Source organism: Phacochoerus africanus, chromosome 3 (genome assembly GCF_016906955.1).
Source record: "Phacochoerus africanus isolate WHEZ1 chromosome 3, ROS_Pafr_v1, whole genome shotgun sequence".
In the NCBI taxonomy this organism is placed as follows: domain Eukaryota; kingdom Metazoa; phylum Chordata; class Mammalia; order Artiodactyla; family Suidae; genus Phacochoerus; species Phacochoerus africanus.
In genome coordinates, this window is record NC_062546.1 from 25,335,806 (window position 1) to 25,359,203 (window position 23,398).

Here is a 23,398-nt window from a genome sequence, read left to right on the forward strand (position 1 = left end):
GATGTAAGTGTATTTAATAAGTTTTCTTCTTTTGAAAAGGAGTAAATAAACATAATCTAGCCCCACATTAGGAAAATAAAATGACTTCTTAAAAAAATAAAAAATAAAAATTTATCTGCTCCTACTTAGCAGGATATTCACTGGCTTCAGTCTTAACAACTGAGAATCCATTAGTAAAGAACCAGTGTTTCTGAAAATAAGTAGACAGCTACTGTCAACTATCTCAGACAATCTCTTTTCCCTTTGTATTCAGTTTGGTACATATTAAAGCTATAGCTACCAAAATCATGGTTAAGGATTTGATAATAAAGAATCATCCCACATCTGGCCATAAAATAAAAATGAACTGGATGTTTTCATTTTAATACATATGTTCACTGGTTATTTTAATATAACAAAGTCAGTTAATACTTAGCTGCAGTTAGCTGGTTAAGTTGTAAAACAAATGTTAAATAACTCAGATTCTGAGGACAAATAAAACACTGGTTGACTACTCCTGAAAATATTATTTATAGATACTGTCATCAATGACCAATTACATTTTTACTGTTTAAAAAAATAGTTAAATTGTAAGAATAACTATGCTTATTGTAAAAATGCAAGAGATAAAAGCATGGTCTTCCCTTCCTTTGATACCTGCATCCAACAATATTCATGGATATTTCCAAACTTTTGTCTACCAAAATCCTATTTCTTACTGAAATATCTATTTCAAATCAAACACTGAGCTTAGAAATGGAAATCTGAAAATAAACACTAAGTTACTCTGACATTTTAAAGGCAAAGAACTTACACAACTGTCTGCACTTCCTACATTTTGAATACTAAAGCATCTGGCAATGAGATCAGACTTTAAAATTCAAGGACTCCAAGTCAAAAAGTTTCAAACACTTTAAAGTGCCAGCACCAAAAGGTTCTGGACTGGAAGCCATAGGGTAAACCATTTAATGGATGAAACAGTACCTGCTGAAAGGAATCCTCAAACAATGTTTTTCTTGTCACTGTAATCTTTATGTGCTGTGGCATGGCCAGTTGCTGAAATATAAGAATGTCTTAAGTCAATTTTCACCATTAAAATGGCCTATCAAAAAACCAAAAGAGTAAAGTTTTACTTACTTTTTTCTTTACAAAAACAAGTAGACTATGAATACGAATTTACATTTAATAATGTTTAACCATGCATTTATGAGTATTCATGCTAATATAGATCACTTGATATAGAAGAAACACAAGAAAGCAAGATCTCATTTGCACAATGATTATTTAATGGGTTAAATCTTTAATTTTATTTTTAAAAAGCTAATTCAAAATTTTTTTGCTTGGATGGGTCTAGTTAATTACAACAGTTTGATGTACAAGGGTTTAAAATATTCAAAACTTTGACTAAAGCATTAAATTTATTTAGAACCCATAACGAAATCATTAATTCAGTAAATATGTCAGAAATAGTTCATCACTTGTTTCAAATATAACTATATATATAATATACACTAAGGTATGTACCAAAAGGATACATATGGATGGATCTATCAACGTCCTTTATATCAAATAATATAATGAAAGGGACTGGCTATAATTCATACATCAGAAAAAGTAACTCAGGAGTTCCCGTCATGGCTCAGTGGTTAACGAACTGGACTAAGATCCATGAGGTTGCGGGTTCGATCCCTGGCCTTGCTCAGTGGGTTAAGGATCCAGTGTAACCTTGAGTTGTGGTGTAGGCTGGCAGCTATAGCTCCAATTCAACCCCTAGCCTGGGAACCTCCATATGCTGTGGATCCAGCCCTGGGAAAAAAAAAAAAAAAAAAAGAAAATGTAACTCATTTGTTTGAAGATTTCTGCATTCTGAAAACAATGAGTACTGGAATGAGTAGCAACATTTTCTTATTCAAATGGTTTCAAATTTATTCTTCTGGACAACATAAGCCATAAATTATCTAAGTGATAAATCTCTTTGACCTAAAAATAGGAGAAAGATTCCAATGCTTCTATTTTACCTGTTTTTCTTTGAGTTAATTGTTTTCCCAGTCAGACTGTATAAGCAACATAAGAAAAGAAAATGAGTACAGAAACACAGTCCCAATACTAACCTGACACCAGAACCGGAAGTACTGAACCTTTGCCTTGAAGTCCCGTACGTAGGCTATCTGGGGTCCATTGTCTCTGAGAAAGAATGTTAATATGACACATTATGATAAAATATTTAAGGAAAACATAATTTCACACTCCCTAAGTACTTACCAGTCAAATACAAAAGTGCCCTGGTATGCCATATTCCTAACACCACCTTTTTCCTTCTTAACAAATACTTCTGAAGACTATTTTAACATAAGAAACAGAAATAAATAATGATCTTTTTAAAGCCACTGAGGGGGAGTTCCTGTTGTGGCTCAGTTAGGGATGGGATGTTGCTGTGGCATAGAGTGATGGGTGTAGTGAAGGCCGGCAGCTGCAGCTCCATTTCATCCCCTAGCCCAGGAACTTCCTTATGCCACAGGTGCATCTGTAAAAAGGAAAAAAAAATTTTTTAACTAAAAATTAAAAAAAAATAAATGAATAAAGCAACTGTTGAGGGAAGAATTGAAAGAGTGGGTGTAACATACACATTACTGTATAAAATAGATGATTTGTTTTGTTTTGTTTTTTAGGGCCGCACCAGCAGAATATGGAGGTTTCCCAGGCTAGGGGGTCCAATCAGAGTTTGGACAAAAACTCCTGATTTTTGTATGTTGATCATATTATATATATTAAATATATTAATATATTTTTATATATTAAACCAACTTTGCATTCCGGTGGTAAACTCTACATGATAATAGTGTAACCCTTTAATATCTTGCTGGACTATTTTTTTTTTCTCTTTTGATGGCCTTAGGGCATGTGGGGTTCCCAGGCCAAGAATCAGATGCAAACCACAGCTGGAGCGATTCCAGATCCTTAACCCACTGTGCCAGGCTGGAGACTGAACCTAGTGTCCCAACACTCCAGAGATGCCATTGATCCCACAGCGGGAACGCCTTGCTGGACTTAACTTGCCATTATTTTGTTAAAGATTTTTACACCCATGTTTGGAAGTCAGTAATTTCCTTATCCTGTTTTTGTCTGATTTGGGTATCAGAGTTACAGGAGCCTCATAAAATAAGGTGGGAGGTATTCCCAACCTCTTATATTTTATGAAAAAATGTGAATAGAATTGGCATTACTTATTACCTATAATTTTAATAAAATTTACCACTTTAGTCATCTAGGCCAGAATTTTCTTTATGGGAATAGTGATGAATTCAATTTCTTTAGTAGATCTAGAACTATTTACACTGACTTTTTTTTTTTTTTTTTTTTGCTGTACCAGTGGCATGTGGAAGTTCACAGGCCAGGGATTGAACCCTAGCAACAGCAGCGACCTGAGCCATTGCAATGACACCAGATTCTTAAATCATTGCACCACAAGGAAACTCCACTATTGACTACTTCTGTCCCTTTGGTGATTTCTGCCTTAGGTACAGCCTTAAGAAGGAAAAGAAGAAAAAAAAAAACAACAACCCTGTGCCATAGCAGCAACAATACCAGGCCCTTAACCTGCTGAGCCATGTGGGAACTCTGGAATCAGTTTTACTTTTTAAAAAAATTTATTGTAATTGATTTACAATGTTGTATAAGTTTCTGCTCTACAGCAAAGTGACCCAGTTATACATACATACACATTTTTTCTCTCATATTATCCTCCATCATAATCTATCACAAGTGACTGGATATATGTTCCCTATGCTAAAAACAGCAAGCAGTTTTACTTTTAATTAAAACATTGGAAAAACTTACAAGGCAGATTTTCCAGTTCGGGGATCTATATAGGTAGTCGTTCTTCTATTGTGGTCCACAAAATATGGAATTCCATCTACTGTGAATCTCATTTCCCAGCCTTCAGGTAAGGGCTTTTCATTTAATTGACTATTTAAAACATAGAAAACAAATAAAGAATGTTGTGAGTTGCTTATTTGCCAAGTACAGAAACTAAAAATACCCACCCATAAATGTAGTGGAAATGTTCTAAAAAAAATCATTTATTCTAGTACTTTCCAATTATTTACTACAAATCCTATAGGAACATTAAACATGTCAACAAGTACATCAACCATAAGTCTTCTCCCCATTACTTGGCCTTTATTCCCTATCTATCTAAAACAAGTTCTGCCAATTATACCTTGGAAGTTTTCATGTTCATCACCATTGTGAATCCCCAGCACCATCCTTACCTTGGCTTTATTCATCTCTTCTAAACTTTCACAATAGCCATCCAGCTGGTTTTCCTACCTCTAGTCTCACTCTGATTCTACACTCTATTGTTGATGGTACTAAATAGAAATCTGAACATATCCATTCTCAACTAAAAGTGATATTACTATTCACCACTAAGCAATGGTTAAACCCCTCCATTTGGCCTGAATTCTGCCTCTATACTCTACCCTCAATGGTCCCTATCTGTTTTACCTCTTCACTCTACCTGCAACTTCGTTACGTGAACCCTGTGCTTTCATGGTGTACGGCTACACCACAGCTCCCATCAACACCTGATCTTTAACCTACTGAGCGAGGTCAGGGATTGAACCTGCAACCTCATGGTTCCTAGTCAGATTTGTTTCTGCTGTGCCACGACAGGAACTCCTCAAGTATTCTTCTATGGATTATTCCTACCCACCTCTTTAACACCAGTCTTTAGACCTTAAACTCTTTGAACTTCAGTTTCTTAGTTCATAAAATGGAACTAATATCTATGTAATAAGACTAAGGAATAAATAAGACAATACACGTAAAAATCTCATGAAGTAAGCCTTCAAATTGTACCTATTATTACTTCTCCTACCATGTTTTGATTCTTCTCTTCAGGACTCTTAAAGTACTTCCTTCATAGTGCTAGCACCAATGTTTATCAAATATTTCAGCTTGTGTGTCTAGCAATAATTTTCCACCATGTAAGTAACATGTAAATTTTAAAATAGGAACTAGATTACAAGCACTTATAAATGACTTAATTTTAATTTATTACATATTAAAATTAAGACATCAGCAAAATATAATGAACACTGGTCACTCATGAGTCTAAGAAATTTATTTTTACATTTCAAAATACGACACTAAAATGAGTAGGGAACCACTGAACACACCTCTTGCAATCTGTATTTGTGCATTCTGTCATAATGACAGCCAATTAGCTAATTAAGTATAATATGTGTTCCAAGTTTTTTCCATATTAGCCAGTTTGTTTTTCTCTACAATTTCAAATTAATTTTCTTATCTGTTGGCTTTATTGAGAAAACAAAACAATGGCAATACTCAAGTTCACATCAGAAAAAAAGAAGAGGAGCAGTTGGAGGCATTTAATCTCATTGTTTTAAAGAGCCAATATTGCTGATAGGAGGGTCACTTTCTCAAGCGTACTTATTTCAGAAGAACAAAGGCTGAGAATCACGGCCTAGTACAGTATTTTGTGAACTATGTCGATAGGTTAAGAATATTTAACTGTATTCACTTATAACTAATACAAATGTCAGATAAAATAGACTACCTAAAAATTTAAGAAGATAACAATTCTCCTTAGTTGAAATAATATTTGCAAGACAGGCTCAGTAATAAGTATTACCCTGAAAACAAAATGGAAAGATTCAGGGTAAATTGTGTTATTAAAAATATGATTCTAGACAGATCTGGAAGGGCTGTGCTTGCGAAAGGACCAACATGCCTTTGGCTAGAGATTTACTGCATCCTTCCTTGGAAGAGGAAAAGAAAAAACATAAAAAAGAAGGCTGTTTCAGAGTCCAAATTCTTACTTTATGGATGTTAAATGTCCAGGTTCCTACAAGATCACCATGGTTTTCAACCATGCTAAGATAGTGGTGCTTAGTGTAGGTTGTTCAACAGTGTTGTGCCAGCCAACAGGAGGGAAGGTGAGACTCACAAAAGGATGTTCGGTAAGAAGAAAGCAACACTAATGTCCAAACAACTTCTTGAATTTCGATCTATTGCAGAAAGCCTTATTAGTTCAGTAAATCTACCAAGATAATGTCATTATGTTTAATTTTGTAAGGAACACAATAGCAGTCTCCTATTTTGGTGTTAGTTTTTCACTTAAGTTTTGATTATGGGCTAAAAAAAAAATATGATTTTAACTTCAGCTCTAAAACATTAAAGATCCAAGGAGGGAGTTCCCATTGTGGTATAGCGGAAACAATCCGACTAGGAACCATGAGGTTATGGGTTGGATCTCTGGCCTCACCCAGTGGGTTAAGGATCTGGAGTTGCATAAGCTGTGGTGTATGTTGCAGATACAGCTCGGATCTGACATGGCTGTGGCATGGGCCAGCAGCTGTAGCTCTGATTGAACCCCTAGCCTGGGAACCTCCATGTGCCCTTAAAGGTGTTGTGGTCTATTCTAACCATAGGAGTAGAAGGCTACAAAGAAACTAAAACATTACTTATGAAATTCTTAGTCTTTCTTAAGAAACTGAATATATTTAAGATACATATTATAACTCCATAAAAATGTTTTGCTTTGCTGGTACCCAGAAACAGATTTTATTATTACTTCTGGTCTTTTTAGGGCCACACATGCAGCACACGGAGGTGCCCAGGGTAGAGGCTCAATCAGAGCTGTAGCCGCCAGCCTACATCACAGCCATCGCAATGCCAGATCCAAACCAAGACTGCGGACTATACCACAGCTCATAGCAATGCCAGATCCTTAACCCAGGGATCGAACCTATGTCCTCATGGATGCTAATCAGATTCGTTTCTGCTGAGCCAAACTCCCAGAAATAGATTTTAAACTTAAAGCATATCTTTAAAATAGAAGGCCTTAAAACTCCAACCTATGACACATGTGAAGAATTAATCACACCTAAACAGAAGTGAGACTTTTGCCCTTGACTATTGGAAGGTGGTCTCTAGGCCTCAGGAATGTCCTGCCTGTCAAGAATCTCTTTATTTGCTTGGGGGCTTTCAACACCAGATAGTCAATAATGTTATTTATGATGGAGGCTTTTGGATATGCTGTATCAGCTTTGACCGCTAGAGTAATTAAACACTAAAAGGTATTAGACCAAACACTGCAGAAGGGCTAGAAACTAAAGGTTAGCCATGCATGCAGTACATATTGAAGCCACAATAAAAACTCTGGATTCAAGAGATTAAGGTGAGATTCCCTACTGAGTATTACCAAGCACATATTGTTCCATATCACTTCGGGACATGTGGACTCCTCCCAGACTCTGCCCTAAACATCTGGTTCCTTCTGTTGGTTCTAATTTATATTCTTTCCCCCTAATAAAGGTGGCTGTGAGTATAATAGGTTTTGGTGAATTCTAGTCTCTATAGGAAGCTACTGAACCTGAAAGTGGTTGAGGAGACTCCCTACATTTTACCCAGTCTGACGGAAGTGAGAGCAATCCTGGAAGCCTCCCAGTTTGTGACTGATGTCTTAAGTTAGGACAATTTTGTGGGGACTGTGCCTTCTGACTACAGAACTTGCCAAATTCCCTACAGAATGGAACCCCATGGCAGTCTGATAAACCAACAGCATTACATATTGTTATGTGTTGACTTATGTCGAGCCAAATTCCTATGTTGAACTCCTAACCTTTGGTACCTCAAAATGTGATCTTATTTGGAAACAGGATCATTACAGATGTAACTAGGTGAAATCATGCGGCAGTAAGGCAAGCCACTAATCCAGTAGGACTAAAGTCCTTATTAAAATGTGAAACCTGAAAGTTCCCTCGTGGCACAGTGAGTTGAGAATCTAGCACTGTCAGCATAGTGGCTCGGGTTGATTCTACACGCAGGTTCCATCCCTGACTTAAGAACTTCCACAGGCCACAGGTGTGGGAAAAAAAGAAGGAAGGAGGAGGGGGCAACTGAACATTAAAGATATGCGTATAGGAAGAATGCCATATGAAGACTGGAGTTAGGCTACCACAACCAGGGAACTACTAAAGATAGGAAAAAAGCTAGAACACATCCTTTCCTATTGCCTTCAGAGGACATAGCTCTGCAGATACCTGGATAATGAACTAGCCTTTTTTTTTTTTGCGGTGATATAACACCACAGCTCAGGGCAACGCTGGATCCTTAACCCACTGAGCAAGGCCAGGGATTGAACCTGCAACCTCATGGTTCCTAGTCGGATTCATTTCCACTGCACCACGATTTTGGGAACTCCTGAACTAGCCTTCTAAACTATGAGACAAGTGTCTCTTTAAGTCATTCAATTTGTGGCATTTATTAAAGCAGCCCTAGCAAACTAACCCATACACTATCACTAATATTACAAAGAAAAACAATTATAAATAATAAATACTAAAAAGATAAACCTGTAAAAATTAATTTGTCTCTTTAGTTGTATATTAACTATAAGTTCTTGTAATTATGTGTAAACAATATTTTGAGATATCTGGAACAACTGCAGAATGATACAAAAAAAACCTATCATTTTTACTGGTGTCAAAGTCCTACTCATTGTTAATTCTACTTTGGCTGTAGCCTACAATCATAATGGAAGGAATACTCAGTTTCAGGTGAAGGTTAGTGAAACTGAATGTATATTTTTCTGAAGTCAAATACTCCCTGAATTATATCCAGATACCGGAGCTTGCAAAACCTTGCTTCAGAAGTACTAAACTGGCCTTGGCAATAAGAAATAGGTGCTTGGTGAGAGACACACACACACACACACACACACACCGCACCCTACATTCATTATATGAAAGAACACGAAACCTTGGCAATAAGAAATAGGTGCTTGGTGAGATACACACACTCACACACACACCCTACATTCATTATATGAAAGAACATGAAACCTATCACACACACACACACACACACACACACACACACCCTACATTCATTATATGAAAGAACACGAAACCTATATTCACAATATGACAGTAATAATATAATATTTTTTCTTTCTAAAGAATGTAGATGATTAATGTTTAAGGCCTTTGGGGGGAAAATAACTAAGTTTAAACTTTTTTATAACTGAGCCAGAAATAGGGTACAATCTTAAAGTTTATCTATATACTAATAACTGAAAGTTCTTACCCTTGATTTCTGGGATCTTCCCACTGTGTAATACGAGTGTTGTGGTTGACAAAATATACTCTACCATTGCTGTCCGTTCTCTTCTCTTTAAAAAAAAAAAAAAAGGCAAAGCATTAGAGTTGGCATTGTCTTCTTCTTCCTCAAACTAAAACAATGAGATGAGCTGACTTGACCCACTGCACTACTGATTTTTATAGTTTTTGTTTTCTTTTTAGAGCCACACCTGTGGCATATGGAAGTTCCCAGGCTAGGAGTTGAGCTGGATTTGCAGCTGCTGGCCTTTGCCACAGGCACAGCAACACCAGATCCAAGCTGCATCTTTGACCTACACACAGCTTGTGGCAATGTTGGATCCTAAGCAAGGCCAGGGATCAAACCCACATCCTCAAGTGTAATGGTCGGATTCTTAACCCTCTAAGTCACAACAGGAACTCCCAATGTTATAGTTTTATTTTTTTCACGATTTTATAAGTTTTACATCACAACTTTAAAAGGGTTAATTAATTCACTTACTAAAGTTATGAAAATACTGTATTCTAGAAGTTAAGTAGACTTAATTCACAATGTCTTGCTCAATCTGCTCAGCCCCAGCAATAGTAGCAAGAATAAATAACTATTTTAACTTTGCATATATGACCTCATTTAAGCCTTATCAGTCCTATGGATTAAGGAGTTTTTATTTATTTTGAAGATATAGAAACTCAGACCAGTTAAATTATCTAACCCAAATCTCAGAATTGAGTAGCAGCTGGAAGATGGAAACTCATCTCATTTCTTAAAATATAATGGGGAAATAGAACTGGTACCTGTTTCACTGTGGAGATTTCCACTGTTGTCATTGTTTTGGCAGTATCTGCAGCATGCCAAAATTCTCTGGCCAGGGAACTTAACTTGCTGAGCCACAAGGGAGCTCTTTGTTATATTCTTTTCGTCTTTTTTTGGGGGGGGGGAGTCTTTTTAGGGCCACATCCACAGCATATGGAGATTCCCAGGCTAGGGACTGAATTGGAGCTATAGCTGCCAGCCTACTCCACAGCCACAGCCAAGCCAGATCTGAGCCACATCTGTGACCTAAACATCTCACAGCAATGCCGGACCTTTAACCCACTGATCGAGGCGAGGGATCAAACCCACGTTCTCACAGATAATAGTCAGATTCATTAACCACTAAGCCACCATGGGAATGCCTTTGTTATATTCTAATTAAGCATTATTCATTTTTTTCTTGGAATTCTTTTGTGGGACAGCAGGTTAAGGATTCGCCATTATCACTGCAGGTTGCCACTATGGTGCAGGTGCAATTCCTGGCATGCCACAGATAAGGCCAAAACAACAACAAAAACAAAACATATTTCTTCTTTTTTTTTTAAATGGCCACACCCATGGCATAAGGCAATTCCCTATCCAGGGACTGAATCTGAGCTGCAGCTGTCACCTATGTCACACACGTGGCAACATGAATCCTTTAACTCAATGTACTGGGCCAGGCATTGAACCCAAAGCCACTGCAGTCAGATTCTTAACCCAGAGCACCACGGCAGAAACTCCTAAATCCTGTTTCTTCTTAATACAACCAGTTTCCAAGTCACAAATATCTTTAACTTTATAATAACTTTATACATAAGGGTTGGGAAGCAGGGCTCAGTTAATTTACTGCATCTGAAGCAGCTATTTGTTTCTCCACTGGAATCTTACTTTAGAATTCTCGTTTTCTTGTCCCATTCTACAAAATTTGCCATGCTTCTTTGGGCTTTCTCATTAAGGTTTAGAAGATGGGTGATATTATTTGCTCTTAATAATCAAATAGTTTTGAAATTTTAATGTTAATATTTGCTGTTGTTTGAACTATTGACTTTTCTGCTCATTACAAATAAATTCTTCAAAATAAAAGCTCTCTTCCAGTGTCTGAATGTTTTAAATTTGGCCAAGATGTCTCACAATTAATAAATGAAGTATTCAAGAGTATAATATGGATTCTCAGTTTTTTTTAAGTACACTATCCTAAAATTAGTAATTTTCCAAAAAAAAAAAAAGCTTAAATCTATGGTAAAAAAAAAACCAATTTTCATTTCTTACAGTTTGAAAAGTTGATATCTAATTTTTTTCCAAACTTTTTTTAGACCCTTTGGATCTTTAAGCAAGATATTGCAGAATGAGTGTTAGGCAAAATTATATAGCACTGTCAAGATAATGTCTGTCAACTTTTATCTCCAGCACTGAATCTATGATTTTAAGTAGCAATGATGATACTGGCAGGGGCTGGGAATAGGGAGTAGTCATCAGAAGGTATATATTGGCAAGTATCATAAATCTGCTCTGGACATCTCAGCTACTTTCTGTATCTGCTGAGCCTAAAATGGAACTAGAACTTGGGTGTATACAATATACAGAAAAATGGGACTCTGCATTTTGTCACATATCCTAAATATTAACAATGGCTTTGGTGGTCATGGCATCTTGAGATGCAAACATCTAACACAACTAAGAGTTGTGTCTGAGGCAAAAGAAGTACCTATAGTGCTACATCTAACTACATGAAAACAAAGTAAGGTCATGTTCTTGGCAGTCATATTAAATTCAAATTTTTAAGTATATTGCAGATCTATAATTTCATATAAACAAATAATTTTAAGGAACTTCCTTAATCTAAAATTAATATCCAGGAGTTCCTTGGTACTCCAATGGTTAAGGACTGGGTGATGTCACTTCTATAGCTCAGGTCTGATCCCTAGCCTGGGAACTTCCACAGGCACGGCCAAATAAATAAATGAATAAATAAAATTAATATCCTAGGAGTTCCCACTGTGGCACAGAGAATGGTTAAGAATCTAACTGCAGAGGCTCTGGTAGCTATGGAGGTGTGGGTTCAATACCCAGCCTGGCACAGTGGGTTAAAAGGATGTGGTGTTGCCCCAGCTGCAGCTCAGGTCATGGCTGTGGCTCTGATTCAATCTCTGGTTCAGAAACTTCCATATGCTGCAGGTATAGCCATACAATAAAAGAAAATAAATTTAAAAAGCTTAACATGAGCAGAGTCACTGCCTGAGGTCTCCAAGGTTTCTGAGGTCTGAGCACCCTGCCAACCACATCAGAGCTACCCTCATCTTACTCATGGGTAGTCTGTACTGAATGAAGGCATGGAGCTCAGAACTGCAAGGGATTTTCCTCTTTCTTTTTGGATGAACAGATTTAAGGGTTTGGTTTACATCATTTTTAAAAGTCTTAACTAAGAAAATTTTCTTTTTCATGAAAAATATCTAATTGCTTGGGATTTTACTTTTTTTTTTTTTTGGTCTTTTGTCTTTTTAGGGCCGCACACTAGCACTAGGCACATGGAGGCAGGCCAGGGATCCAATCAGAGCTGTAGCTGCTGGCCTATGCCAGAGCCACAGAAATGCCAGATCCAAGCCACGTTTGCAACCTATACCACATCCCACGGCAACACCGGATCCCTAACCCACTGAGTGAGGCCAGGAACTGAACCCACAACCTCATGGTTCTTAATTGGATTCATTTCCATTGTGGCATGGCAGGAACTCCGATTTTATTTCTTGATGCTTTAAATATTTAGTTTGTACACTTCTATTACAGCTCATACATTTTCTAGTTCTCTAATTTTACTAGTTAGACTTTCTAAATAAAAGTTTAAAAACATTAAAAAAGTGAAACTAAAAAGCTAACACGAGGTAAAATAAAGAAAATATAAAACTTATTTCTATGATTGTTCTATGTATACCGCTGATATCAGCATTTCATTAGAAAGGGGAAGGGGTGTGCACTTCAATTTTAGAAGAGAGAAATCTAATATTTTGCAGAACATAAGGCAAGATTCTGATAATATAAATAAGCTGGGATTGGGTCTTCAGAGGCATTATTTTAGGGAGGTGCTATTTGTTGGCAGAAGTAAAAATGAAAAATGGAGTTCCAGTTGCAGCTCAGGAGGTGAAGAACCCAATATAGTGTCCGTGAGGATGCTGGTTCGATCTCTGGCCTCCATCAGTGGGTTAAGGACCTGGCGTGGCCGCAGGGTGCAGCATAGCCTCCAGCTGCATTTCAAATTCAATCCCTAGCCCAGGAACTTCTATATATGCTGCAGGTGCGGCAATAAAAGGCAGAAGTAAAAATTTAAAAAAAAAGAAAAAGATTCTGATAGTGAGGATGATGATACAGAACATGAGGACCAGCTTTGCAAAAAAAGCTTTTCAAATAAAGGCACATAGCCTATAATTCAGGTTACTATGAGCAAGAAGTAATTTTTCTTACAACTGACCTAGAGAACAAGTAGAATAGCTCGTGTTTCTAACAAAAGCTAATCAGGTTATGGTTTTTCTGAAATAATTATTAACAAGATGAGGCACCTTCAGATATATCTTTTGAGTGAATCCATTTCTCCTCTGTAACACAAGCATGAGACAACTCTAAAAATAAAGCTGAGAAGACCATCAGCCTGGTTCAATATGTTTCAAAAGGGCAATATCCCCTCTTCTCAAGTACTTCATACCAAATATATACTGTCCATTATGACTCCAATAGAGCCAGACCCAACAGCTAGACCCACTGAAGACAGAAGTTCACAATGCTCATATGCCTTCCCTTTGTTATAAGCTAGTAACAATAATAACTATGAATTATTACGTTTTTTACTTCGTTGACTCAAAAGAATATTAGGCATAAATAAGTTTAAGAGCAATGGGGTAGGCCTGCTCATTATGGCTCAGTGGAAATGAATCTGACTGATTCATGAGGATGTGGTTTCGATCCCTGGCCTCACTCAGTGGGTTAAGGATCTGGCGATGCTGTGGCTGTGGTGTAGGCCAGCAGCTACAGCTCCCTAGCCTGGGAACCTCCATATGCTGTGGGTGCAGCACTAAAAAAAAAAAAAAAAAAAAAAAAAGCAGTGGGGTAACTGAATGGCAGGCTTATACAGCCAGTATTACTGATTGCCCAGAATCATGTGATCTTGGCACATCAATCTTTTCCTTCTGTTCACAAATAAAGTAATGCTTAAGCAATCTATCTTAGAAAAAGATGTTTCCAAAACAAGACTATCTGGAAATATCACTTTCTAAAATATCTGCAGCTCTTAAAGATAAAACTTCAACTAGTTCCATAAATAGCTTTACTGTGCTGTTTTCTACTTTCTATACTCTGTCTTCCATTCAAAACTTTCCATGCTGCAATGTTTATTCTGGAAACTTGCTACAGCACTATGATTCATGTAACAGCTTTAAAACAACCTGGAATGGATAAGCAATGAGGTCCTACTATATAGCACAGGGAACTATATCCAGTTTCTTGGGATAGACTATAATGGAAGATAATATGAGAAGAGTGTGTGTGTGTGTGTGTGTGTATACGACTGGGTCACTGTGCTGTACAGCAGAAATTGACTCAACACTAAATCACCTGTACCTTAATAAAAATCAAATAAAAATATTTTTGAAACAAGATAGAGGAGTTTCCGTTGCAGTTAAGCAGTAATGAACCTGACTAGTATCCATGCGGATGCAGGGATGCAGGTTCGATACCTGGCCTCGCTCAGTGGCTTAAGGATACAACGTTGCCATGAGCTGTGGTACAGGTTGCAGATGTGGCTCAGATCTCATGTTGCTGTGGCTGTGGCCAGCAGCTGCAGCTCCAATTCAACCCCCTAGCCTGGGAACTTCCAGACTGAGGGAGAAAAAACAACAATGTGGCAGCAGGCTTAACTATTAATTTATTAATCTATTAGCAAAGTGTCCCCCCCCCCCGATTTTTTGGGGGGTGCAACTGTGACACATGGACGTTCCTGGGCCAGGTATTGAACCCAAGCCACAGCAGCAGCCCAAGCTGCCACAGTGACAACGTCAGATCCTTAACCACTGCGCCACAAGGGAACTCTAGCAAAGATTTAATAACTAAGGTACTCTATAAGAGAAAATGCTCATGAGCTCCATACTACAGGAAACAAAGTTACTACCCTAACATGTTACCCCTTCCACTATTCTTTGAATAACATCAACTCAATCAATTTCTGAACTGTGTTTTGGAATCACCTATGTGATCAAAGTATTTTTAAAGTTTGTTATTTTGAAATAATTATTACTGACAACATGTTGCAAAAATTGTTCAAAGAATCTCACATACACTTTAACCAGTTTCCCCCAGTGACATCTTACGTAGCTGTGTCACAGTATCAAAATCAGGAAATTGAGACTGGTAAATTACTGTTAACTACAAAATTTATTCAATTTTCGGAGTTCCCGTCGTGGCCCAGAGGATAACCAACCCCACTAGCATCCATGAGGACTCGGGTTCGATGCCTGGTCTTGCTCAGTGGGCTAAGGATCCAGCATTGCTGTGAGCTGTGGTGTGGGTCACAGACGTGGCTCAGATCCCACGTTGCTGGGCTCTGGCGTAGGGTGATGGCTACAGCTCTGTTGGACCACTAGCCTGGGAACATCCATATGTCACTGGTGTGGCCCTAAAAGACAAAAAATTTAATAAAAATTTAAAAATTCAATTTTCACTATTCTTTAAAATTTAAATTCATTGATGTAAATGTATAGTTCTATGCACTTTTACCCCATGTATAGATTTATGTAATTAGTACCACCATGGTAAAGACACGGAACTGTTCCATCACCACATAAGAAAAGCTTCTGTGACCTTCTGTATTTGTACCCACCTGCAGTGGCTCTGTCTCACTACTATTCTATTTTCTATCCCTTTAGTTTTATCATTTCGAGAACGTTATATAAATTGAATCACTAAGCATAATGCCCTTGAGGTCATCCAGATCATCATGTGTATAAATAATCAATTTCTTCTTCATGCTGAGTGGCAAAATACTTTTAAATTTTAGAAGAGTAAATTAGAACTTTGGGGAAGTTTTTTTTTTGGGTGGGGGGGCTGCTCCTGCTGCATGCAGAAGTTCCCAGGCCAGGGATCAAACCTACACCATATGTAGTGCTGCATCTTTAACACACTGTGCCACCAGGGAACTTCACAACTTTTTGGAAATTTAATGCTCATTTGGCACTCTGAATTAAACCAACACACCCAAAAAGCTTTCCAGATATTCACTCAAACAAGAGAAGGGTGTATTATCTATCCATAATACCTGATTGTTAAAATAAATGAATTCAATTTTAAAAATCCACGTGACTTACCCCATCCAGGTGGCAAGGGACCAAGGGGATCAAATTCTTTATTTTGTGATGTAGCGAACAAATCTTGATTCTAAAAAGAACCACCACCAAAATAGTGAAATAAAGAACTTAAACAGATAAGTAGAGAACAAGCTAATAAGTTATGATATGCCTTCCCTAGCCATGAGCAACTTTGTATCATAGGTACTCTTACCATGTTCACATCTTAGAAATCACACAGTCATGCCAATGACTCTGATGGAGAAATAAATCTTTGTCAATATAATTTAACATCTGAAATTATTTGAAATTCATATACTATAAATAATTTTACATCCAAATGGCTTTTCCTTCCTTTCATACAAATCGGTAAATCACAGAAGTATATAAGCCATCCCAAAGTCACTTGTAAATAAAAGTACTCAAAGTCATCAGCTGACTGAGAAAAATCTTGTATTTCTAACTCATTAACAGAAGATCATATACAAAACAAAGTATATACAAAGAATTGTGAGAAGAGAGCTGGGGGAGCAGGAAGAATAAATAGGCTGTCAGATGAGTCAAAGGAAGGAACTGCAGTTGGAAGGAGGTGATGACTGTATAGATGACTTCTTAAATTTGTTTGAAATTATCACATTGGTGAAGAGATTTGGTTAGATAAATGGCAAGTAGGAGTCAACCACTGGAATAAGAGAAGCAAAAGTCATATTGACTATGCAGGGTTAATGAGTGTGTTTTAGTTTAAACGTATAAATAAATGGGGAATATTTTGTGATCTCTCAGTAAGATGTGCTTATTAAAGCCTTTCTTTTTTTTCTTTTTTTTGCCTTGTTTGCCATTTCTTGGGCCGCTCCTGCGGCATATGGAGGTTCCCAGGCTAGGGGTCCAATCGGAGCTGTAGCTGCCAGCCTACACCACAGCCACAGCAACGCGGGATCCGAGCTGCATCTGCGACCTACACCACAGCTCACGGCAACGCCGGATCCTTAACCCACTGAGCAAGGGCAGGGATCAAACCCGCAACCTCATGGTTCCTAGTCGGATTCGTTAACCACTGCGCCACGACGGGAACTCCTAAGCCTTTCTTTTTCATAATTATACTTGATTTACAATGTTGTGCCATGTTTTAAAAATGTCCTGGCACCTTTCTTTAGTAAAGCAAATAAAAAATAGACTAACTGCTGAAAAAATAATTATAGAAAAAAAAACACAAGTAAAATAAAACAATGTATCCAATATACCCAGCACCAGGACTCAAAATGTAGCACATATTTACACTGGAATATTGCTTAGCCATAAAAGAATGAATTAATACCATTTACAGCAACATGGATAGACCTAAAGACTACCATACTAAGTCAGACAGAGAAACAAAAATATCACATATCACTTATATGTAGAGTCTTGGGGGAAAAAAACAGATGGGAGTTCCCTGGTGGTCTACTGGTTAGTAATCATCACTTTAACTGCTGTAGCCCTAGTTTAATCCCTGGTCTGAGAACTGAGATGCCATATCAAGCTGATGCACACTACAGCCAAAGTAAAAAAATAAGATTAAAAACCTAAACAGAAACAGACTCAGACTTTGAAAACAAACTTAGAGTTACGTAAGGGGAAATGTGTGGGGAGGGATAAACTACAAGTTGGGAATTAACATATACACACTACTATATATAAAACAGAAAGTCAACAAGAGCCTACTGTATAGCACAGAAAACTACTCAATATTCTGTAGTAACCTATATAGGGAAAGAATCTGAAAAATAATGGATATATACACACACACACTAAGATCCCACATCACGCTAATGCACACCACAGCCGAAGTAAAAAATCAGATTAAAAAGTTATATTTATGAATCACTTTGCGATACACCTGAAACCACCTATATAAAATAAAAATCAAATTTAAAAAAACCCCAAGTAAATAGATAAGGAAGACCTACTACTGGAATACAACTCAGCCTTAAAAATGAATGAAATTTTGTCACTTATGCCAAGACAATATGGATGGGCTTGGAGGGCACTATGCTAAATTAAAATGTCCTACAGAGAAAGACAAATACTATATGATAACACATGTATGTGGCGTCTAAAAAACACAAATTGTAAATATAACAAAATATAACAAAAAAAGTAAAATAAGACAGTATGTTCCACATACCCAGCACCAAGATTCAACTAGCACATTTCTTTATTTTTGTCCCCCATTGTTTGCTAAGGCAAAAATCAGTCATCTTGGAGTTCCCGTCGTGGCACAGTGGTTAACGAATCCGACTAGGAACCATGAGGTTGCGGGTTTGATCCCTGCCCTTGCTCAGTGGGTTAACAATCTGGCGTTGCCGTGAGCTGTGGTGTAGGTTGCAGACGCGGCTTGGATCCCGCGTTGCTGTGGCTGTGGTGTAGGCCGGTGGCTACAGCTCCGATTGGACTCCTAGCCTGGGAACCTCCACATGCCGCAGGAGCGGCCCAAGAAATAGCAAAAAGACAAAAAAAAAAAAAAACAGTCATCATTTCATTCCTATGTATCTTAGACGCCTTTCTAAAATTTATGAACATTTCCTTACACAATCACAATATCATTATCACATCTAGCAAAGAATCTATGCTAGTTTTATTACCTAGTACACAATCTCTAATTAAATGCTTGATTGCTTACTGGGTTAAATCAGAATCCAATTAAAGTCATCACATTGCATTTGGTTTAGTCTCTTAAGTCTAAATCTACAGCAGATCTTACAGTGTCTCTTTTTTTCCATATCACTAACTTATTAGAAAAGCTGAGTTAACAGACTAAATTTTAAAGCACATGAGAAATACTGCATTTCTGATTTAAAAGCTCTTGGATGACAGACCTGCAGAGAACTGGTCTTGCTGGAAATTCCCTTATAGTGCAGTGAGTTAAAGATCCAGCATTGCTGGAGTTCCCGTCGTGGCTCAGTGCAAACGAATCTAACTAGTACTTACGAAGATGCAGGCTCGATCCCAGGCCTCGCTCAGCAGATTAAGGATCCAGCCTTGGCATGAGCTGTGGTGTAGGTTGTAGACACAGCTTGTATCCCCAGTTGCTGTGGCTGTGGTGAAGGCCGGCAGCTGTAGTTCCAATTCAACCCCTAGCCTGGGAACTTCCATATGCTGCAGGTGCAACCCTAAAAAGCAAAAATAATAAAATAAATAAAATAAAATGCTGTGTGAGTATCTACAGCCCTGTAACCAGGGTCAGAACAAAGGCCACTTCATATAACCAATAGAAGAGACTTTCTCAGCAACACCAAATGACTTTTTCCTGCTATGCCTCTGGTCGATGCTCTGGTGCCTATATGACCCTAGGCCAGGAAACTTCCACATGCTGTGGGTGCACCCCCCCCCCCCCAAAAAAAACAAAACATATCACCTCATGTTTATCAGAATGGTTATCATAAAAAAAACCCAAAATAGCAAATGTTGGTAAGGATGTAGAGAAAAAGGGAATCCTACACACTACTAATAGAAATGTAAATTGGTGAAGTACAGAGTTCCTTAAAAAACTAAAACTAAAAATAGAGGGAGTTCCCATCATGGCTCAGTGCTTAGTGAACCCGACTAGCATCCATGAAGGCACGGGTTCAATCCCTGGCCTGGCTCAGTGGGTTAAGGATCCAGCATTGCCGTGAGCTGTGGTGTAGGTTGCAGATGCGGCTTGGATCCTGCGTTGCTGTGGCTCTGGCGTAGGCCAGTGGCTACAGCTCCGATTCGACCCCTAGCCTGGGAACCTCCATATGCCACGGGAGCGGCCCAAGGAAATAGCAAAAAGACCAAAAAAAAAAAAGACAAAAAGATGAAAAAAGCCCCCACTAAAAATAGAACTACCACCACATCATCCAGCAATTCCACTCCTGGGTGTATGTATCTGATGAAAACAAAAACACTAATTCAAAAAGATACATGCACAATGTTCATAGTAACAACAGCCAAGATAGGGAAGCAACATAAGTGTCTGAATAATGAATGAATGAATGAATGAATGAATAGATAAATCTTACTCTAAAGGAAAATGTATAAAACTTCAATCATTTCCAGAAAGGAGATTTTTTTTTTTTGCTTTTTTTAGGCCACACTCACAGCATATGGAGATTACCAGGCTTAGAGGTCTAATAGGAGCTACAGCTGCCAGCCTACGCCACAGCCACTACACCAACAGATCCGAGCAGCGTCTGTGACCTATACCACAGCTCGTGGCAATGTTGGATCCTTAACCCACCGATCGAGGCCAGAGATCAAACCCACAATCACAACCTCATGTTTTCTAGTCGAGTTCGTTCCTGCTGCGCCACAATGGGAACTCCAAGATGTTTTGATACCAAAGATAACATGACTTCAAATATTAATATATTTGACATTATCCTATAAGGAACTGAATTTCTTTAGACACCCGGAACACCAAGTAATTTATTGCATAAACTTTATGTGTTACAAAATGGTTCAATTCTATCATCAGTTCTGAATGACCACTTGAGTCAGGTGCTAATTAGATCCAAGCAGTCTAATGTTCTGCTAAGTTAGACAGTATTAAATTCAGAACTGTTTTAATTCTTTTCAAACTGCTTGGATTTATTTTTACTATTCTTTTCTAAACGAATTTTGAGTTGTCCTAACTTCTTGTTTTTGACAGTAACAAAACAAAGAAGGTTGAACTTTAGGAAATTTTTAAAATCAAAGAATAAATCACCTACACAGAATACACAGGACAAGGTCTAAAAATAATATCAGGAGTTCCCATCGTGGCGCAGTGGTTAACAAATCCGACTAGGAACCATGACGTTGCGGGTTTGGTCCCTGCCCTTGCTCAGTGGGTTAACGATCCAGCATTGCCGTGAGCTGTGGTGTAGGTTGCAGACGCGGCTCGGATCCCGTGTTGCTGTGGCTCTGGTGTAGGCCGGCAGCTACAGCTCCGATTCGACCCGTAGCCTGGGAATCTCCATATGCCGTGGGAGCAGCCCAAAGAAATAGCAAAAAAAAAAGACAAAAAATAAATAAATAAAAATAATATCAGCAGCAAACAACTGGGTTGCCATCGTATTTCTACCTATTTTTAGTGCATTATTTCTCATATGTAGAAGGTTAAAAATCAAACACTTTGATAGCAATGGTATCCTGCTATATATAGCACAGTGAATTTGTGATGGAACATGATGGAGAATAATGTGAGAAAAAAAAAAATCTATCTGATTGTGTCACGGTGCTGTACAGTAGAAACTGACAGAACACTGTAAATCAACTATAATGGAAAAAATAAAAATCATAAAATACTGAAAACAAACAAAAAAATCAAACACTAAGTTTTTTAATGCAAGTACATATGCTCACCCCATAAATAAATCTCTGGTTAAACTGCTGCATAGCTCCTTGAAGTTGACTACGTTGGAGCTGCCATTGTTCATAGTTCCGGACGGATTCCAATGTTGGCCTCTGCCAAGTCGTGGTTCTTGTGAAATGGTCAACATAATAAATACGTCCCATGTTGTCAACCCGTCGTTCCCAGCTAAATCAGGACAAAAACAACCAGATTCAGTACATACTTGTGAAATAGATAAGAATTAAACTGGACTTCATTTTATCCCTAGTACAGGTTTGGTAAGATTTTTACCTTCAAAATTACTTTTGATTTCTGAGGTCTTTCATATATGTTTTTTTATCTTTTTATTTCTTTATGTTTTCCTAGGGCCACTCCTGTGGCATATGGAGTTCCCAGGCTAGGGGTCTAATCAGAGCTGTACCACCAGTCTACACCAGAGCCACAGCAACGTGGGATCCGAGCCACGTCTGTGACCTATACCATAGCTCACGGTAATGCCGGATTGTTAACCCACTGAGCAAGGCCAGGTATCGAACCCGCAACCTCACGGTTCCTAGTCGGATTCATTAATCACTGCACCACAACGGGAACTCCAAGGTCTTTTACATATTTTTCAATGGACTCCATAAGCAAACGTAAGAGGAATGTTTCTAAAAATTTCTTTCTTAAAAGTTAAGAGGTATCAGTTAGGTTTTTGAACAACATATTTAATGGAGTAAGTTTTAAACAGTCATTAAGACAAAAGCTATAGAAGAAGACAATGATGAAAAGGCAAGGCTGATGGGGGATTAAGATGTTGGAATAGAAGTACTGGAGCTCACCTTCTCTCATAAAAAAACAACAAAATTACAACCAAATGATGAAAGACCTTCAACCAGGTGGACTAGAAACTTTCAAAAAAAGATATCCTACTCCAGAAAACAAACAGAAAGCCACATCAAGAGGTACAAGGGGCGATTATGTGATATTAGCGACCCCATATCTGCTGGGTGGGGGGCTCACAGACTGGAAAGTATCACAGAGACTCACCTATAGGAGTGAGAGTTCTGAGCCTCACATCAAATCCCCAAGCCTGGGGATCTGGCATTGGGAGAGAGACTCCAGAGAATCTGGCACTGAAGGCCAGTGGGGTGTGTGTGCAGGAGCTCCACGGAACTAGGGGAAATGGAGACCCCATTCTTCAAAGGTGCACACAGGCTTTCAGGTGCACTGGGTACCAGGGCAAAGCAGAGGCTCTATTGGAATCTGGGTCAGACCTGATTGCAGTTCTTAGGGGAGCTCCTGGGAAAACAGGGAGTGACTGTGGCTCCATCTGGGGGAAGGACACTGCAGACAAAGCTCTTGGGAATATTCATCAACAGTGTTCCTCTAGAGGTGGCCGATTTGGAAAATTCTGGCCCCACCCATCAGTGCTGAGAAGCACCAGGCCAAACAATAACCCGAGTGGGATCACGGCCCCACCCATCAGTAAACAGGCTGCCTGAAGAACCCAGCCCCCCAGGCACACGGGCCTCTCTAATCTCACTCAGAGACAAAGCCTCATCCACCAGAAGGATAGGAATCAGCACCACTACCAGTGGGCAGGCACCAGTCCCTCCCATCAGGAAGCCTACAGCAAGCCTCTGTACCAACTTCAGCCACAAGGGGGGCAGACATCAAAGGTAAGAGAGGCTGTAACTCTACTGTCTGCAAAATGGACACCACACCAAAAACTTATAAAAATGAAAAGGCAAAGAACTATAACTCAGATAAGGGAGCAAGAAAAAACCCCAGAAAAACAGCTAACTGATGTTGAGATTATCAGCCTCCAGGAAAAAGACTTTAGACTGAGGATGCTGAA

General features: G+C 38.4%; 1 protein-coding gene and 1 pseudogene across 3 annotated transcripts in view; one reads left to right on the forward strand and one right to left on the reverse strand.

The window, feature by feature from the left end:
- The window catches only part of ITCH (itchy E3 ubiquitin protein ligase), a 102,408-nt gene that overhangs the window by 30,072 nt on the left and 48,938 nt on the right, over positions 1 to 23,398 (reverse strand). For 2 of the 3 annotated variants that reach the window (XM_047771278.1, XM_047771277.1), the window contains exons 11-16: positions 21,570 to 21,744; positions 16,245 to 16,314; positions 9,094 to 9,178; positions 3,817 to 3,945; positions 2,091 to 2,163; positions 964 to 1,035 (exon numbers count right to left, since the gene is read on the reverse strand). In XM_047771278.1, coding sequence (XP_047627234.1) covers positions 964 to 1,035; positions 2,091 to 2,163; positions 3,817 to 3,945; positions 9,094 to 9,178; positions 16,245 to 16,314; positions 21,570 to 21,744 — 604 coding nt within the window. Of the gene's footprint in view, positions 1 to 963; positions 1,036 to 2,090; positions 2,164 to 3,816; positions 3,946 to 9,093; positions 9,179 to 16,244; positions 16,315 to 16,437; positions 16,457 to 21,569; positions 21,745 to 23,398 lie in introns of those variants that run through there. The other variant, XM_047771279.1, reaches the window with a different exon arrangement.
- Positions 5,712 to 6,032, forward strand: LOC125122664 (40S ribosomal protein S27-like; annotated as a pseudogene).